At 35.6% G+C, this 2,787-nt stretch overlaps 1 protein-coding gene across 1 annotated transcript; it reads right to left on the bottom strand.

Moving 5' to 3' along the window:
- Positions 1-723: 723 nt before the first annotated feature.
- Positions 724-1,665, bottom strand: LOC121150502 (putative vomeronasal receptor-like protein 4). The gene has a single exon (XM_040971432.1). It carries the CDS (start codon positions 1,663-1,665, stop codon positions 724-726), a length of 942 nt encoding a protein of 313 aa, XP_040827366.1.
- Positions 1,666-2,787: the final 1,122 nt, after the last annotated feature.

Below are 2,787 nucleotides of genomic sequence, written 5' to 3'. Positions count from 1 at the left end.
CTGACAAATTCAGTTTGTTCACTTTGCATGAATAAAATTATTTCAAAAATGGAAAAAATACAGAAATGTTAGGTATCAATAGGGCAAATGCAGTAAAATCACAATTATTACAAGGAACAAATATGTTTGAATTTGTAAATCTACATATACAAAGATTAGGTTTAGAAACAAATATAGTCATTTGTTACATAAAAGAAAATAAATCTGCAAATGTGAAAGTTTAGTATTTCAAAAATATAAGGGAAACATCAAATTGTACCTATAGTGTGTAATGCCAAAACTGAAGAATAGATTTAAATATGTGAGGAAAGGATGACAATCTACAAAAACAAGAATAAAATACCCACAATTCACATTGTGTCAGAATTACATATGAACAGATGATAGAGAAATGATCATAAAAGCTAGAAACTAAGAACTCAGCTTTTCTGTATCTCAGGTGCAGGGGTGGGAGAAGGCAGCGGCTTCTGGATCTGTACATGCTTGTCGTCTGTAGCACAGGGTACTCATCCAGGAAGGAGCTCAGCTTCTGCCCAGAGACAAGGTCTGAGTAACTCAGCATCCAAACATAACTGGACAAGAGTGACAGCTTCAGTTCAGCTGGGTGTGGGAGTCACTTCTGCTTTTCCCAACTGAACAAAAGCTACACATAAAGTTCTGAACATCTACATTAGATTGAAATTTTGAAATTTTATTATTTAACCTAGAACATATTTTACAATTTCACACTTGTTTTAAACTCGTTAAGATTGTTCTCATACCAATCATGTTCTGCAGAATGCCAGTTATTCTTTTATCAGAACTGATAAGCACCAGTGGACTGACAGTGGCATAAACATTTCCCACCAGTGTCTGGACACAGAGGATAATAGATTCATATTTCCACAGTACGGTGGAGAAGAATGAGATGATGACATCCACACAGTACATAATCACAAAGAAACTCACAACCAGGAGGACAGTGCGGGTGGCCCTTTTCGCCGGGGAGATTCTTGGGGAAATGCTCATGCTGTGAAGATATGCAGACTTCCTCTGATGGCTACATAAGAAAATCACCATGTACATGCTGGAGAGCAGCATGATTCCTAGAAAGAAGACATTCTGGGACAGCACAAGCATGAGGCATAATGCCATGAGAATGGAGTTCATTGAAGAGAGTGAGCAGTACTTGCTGACATTGAGCAGACTGGACCTGTTGGAATGAGCTACAGTGTAGATGATCATGTTGCTATTGGCAGACAGGTTGAGGCACCAAATACAAAAGAAAGCAATGATAATATAATTTGTGAGTTTATGTTTAAATCTTGACAAGTAGAAGGAGCTGGGACTGATCGTGATGACCTGAACAATGCTTAGCAGACTGGTTGTAGAGATGGAGAGACCCCTAGTCACTCTACTCACGTAAAACAAAAACTTACATTTTAAGTCATTGGGAAAATTAAACAATTTAAACATATTTTCAGATAAAATATCCAGTGTAGTAAGTAACATCACTATATGAACAAATGCCAAGTGGCAGGCAGTCATATCAGTGGGCCTGGGGCTATGAACCTTGTGGATTGTGAAGATGTGGAAGATTAGGAAAAAGGCATTGGCTAGGATGCCAATGCCAGCTTGGAAAAAATACACATTTTTAATGATGACGAAAGTGGAGATTTTGTTCATTTCAGCATACTTGAATGCATTTTAGATACCTATGAAACAAGATAGAGCTCATGTCACCAGCAATCTTTCTTTTTGTGACAAATATCACACATCATCAATTTAGTTTTAAAATTATCTAACAGCATGTCATTTAACTTCTTGGCATTGTAAACTTCTATTTTTTCTTTCTGTTTCTCATTTTGTATTGTGATTTTTCATTTAAGGGGATGTATAGTAAGTGAGTAATGAGAAATATCATATCCAGATGTGAAGATACAATTCACCATGCATTTGTACTTCCAGACCAAAGATGGCCTCCCAGGGAAACCATTTAATATATCTTGACAATAGGATGCTGGACGCTGCCATTGTCCACGCCCACAATAATGGACACCGGACTCTGTATGAAGAACTATACCATAGTGATAATACAGGAGAACCCAGGGAGGGGGAAGGGAGTTAGGGAAGGGCTTAAGGGAAATTGCAAGGCCTATTGAACTGTACCACAAAATGATAAGGATAATAACAAGAAGAATAATAATAGGCTATGAAATTTTTTTAAAAACCCTGAAAATTTCAGATGATGAGATATGTTTGAATTAATAGTGTTTTTGACAAAATTAAGTCAGCTGGAATAATCAAGCAAATAAATATTTTCTTCACCATGATTAGCTCCACATGAAGATTTTTTTAATTGAATGGACAAATTTCAGAGAATAAATATAACAAACATCAAATAGCATTGAATTACTAAAATGTGTCATCTGTATTTTTGAACCAGAATTTAAAACTGTAAAAGCTAAAACACAGAATTCATGAAAAGGATATTTATATTTTCACACAATGGTTTTCAATTGCTATTAAGAAATATATTGCCATTAAGAAATTCAGTCAAATGTCACTGAAGAAGTAGAAGATTAAAAATCACAGCAGGGCACATATCACAATGTGTGTTTTGGGACACTGAAAAATGCTACCTGAAAAATGCATTGTTAAAACCATTAAAATCAAGTAGACACCAAAAAAGGAAAAAACTGTTTTTAAGGTCTGATCATACACCCACCTGTGTATTGATTCAATAAGAAGGGCATAGCACCACCAACAATGATTAAATGGTGAATTTAGAAAATATGAATAATGCGT

Source organism: Ochotona curzoniae, unplaced genomic scaffold, assembly GCF_017591425.1.
Source record: "Ochotona curzoniae isolate NIBS_2020 unplaced genomic scaffold, NIBS_Ocur_1.0 contig_2144, whole genome shotgun sequence".
Taxonomy (NCBI): domain Eukaryota; kingdom Metazoa; phylum Chordata; class Mammalia; order Lagomorpha; family Ochotonidae; genus Ochotona; species Ochotona curzoniae.
The sequence above is the reverse complement of the archived record's forward strand: the minus strand, read 5'-3'. Positions and strand labels throughout refer to the sequence as shown.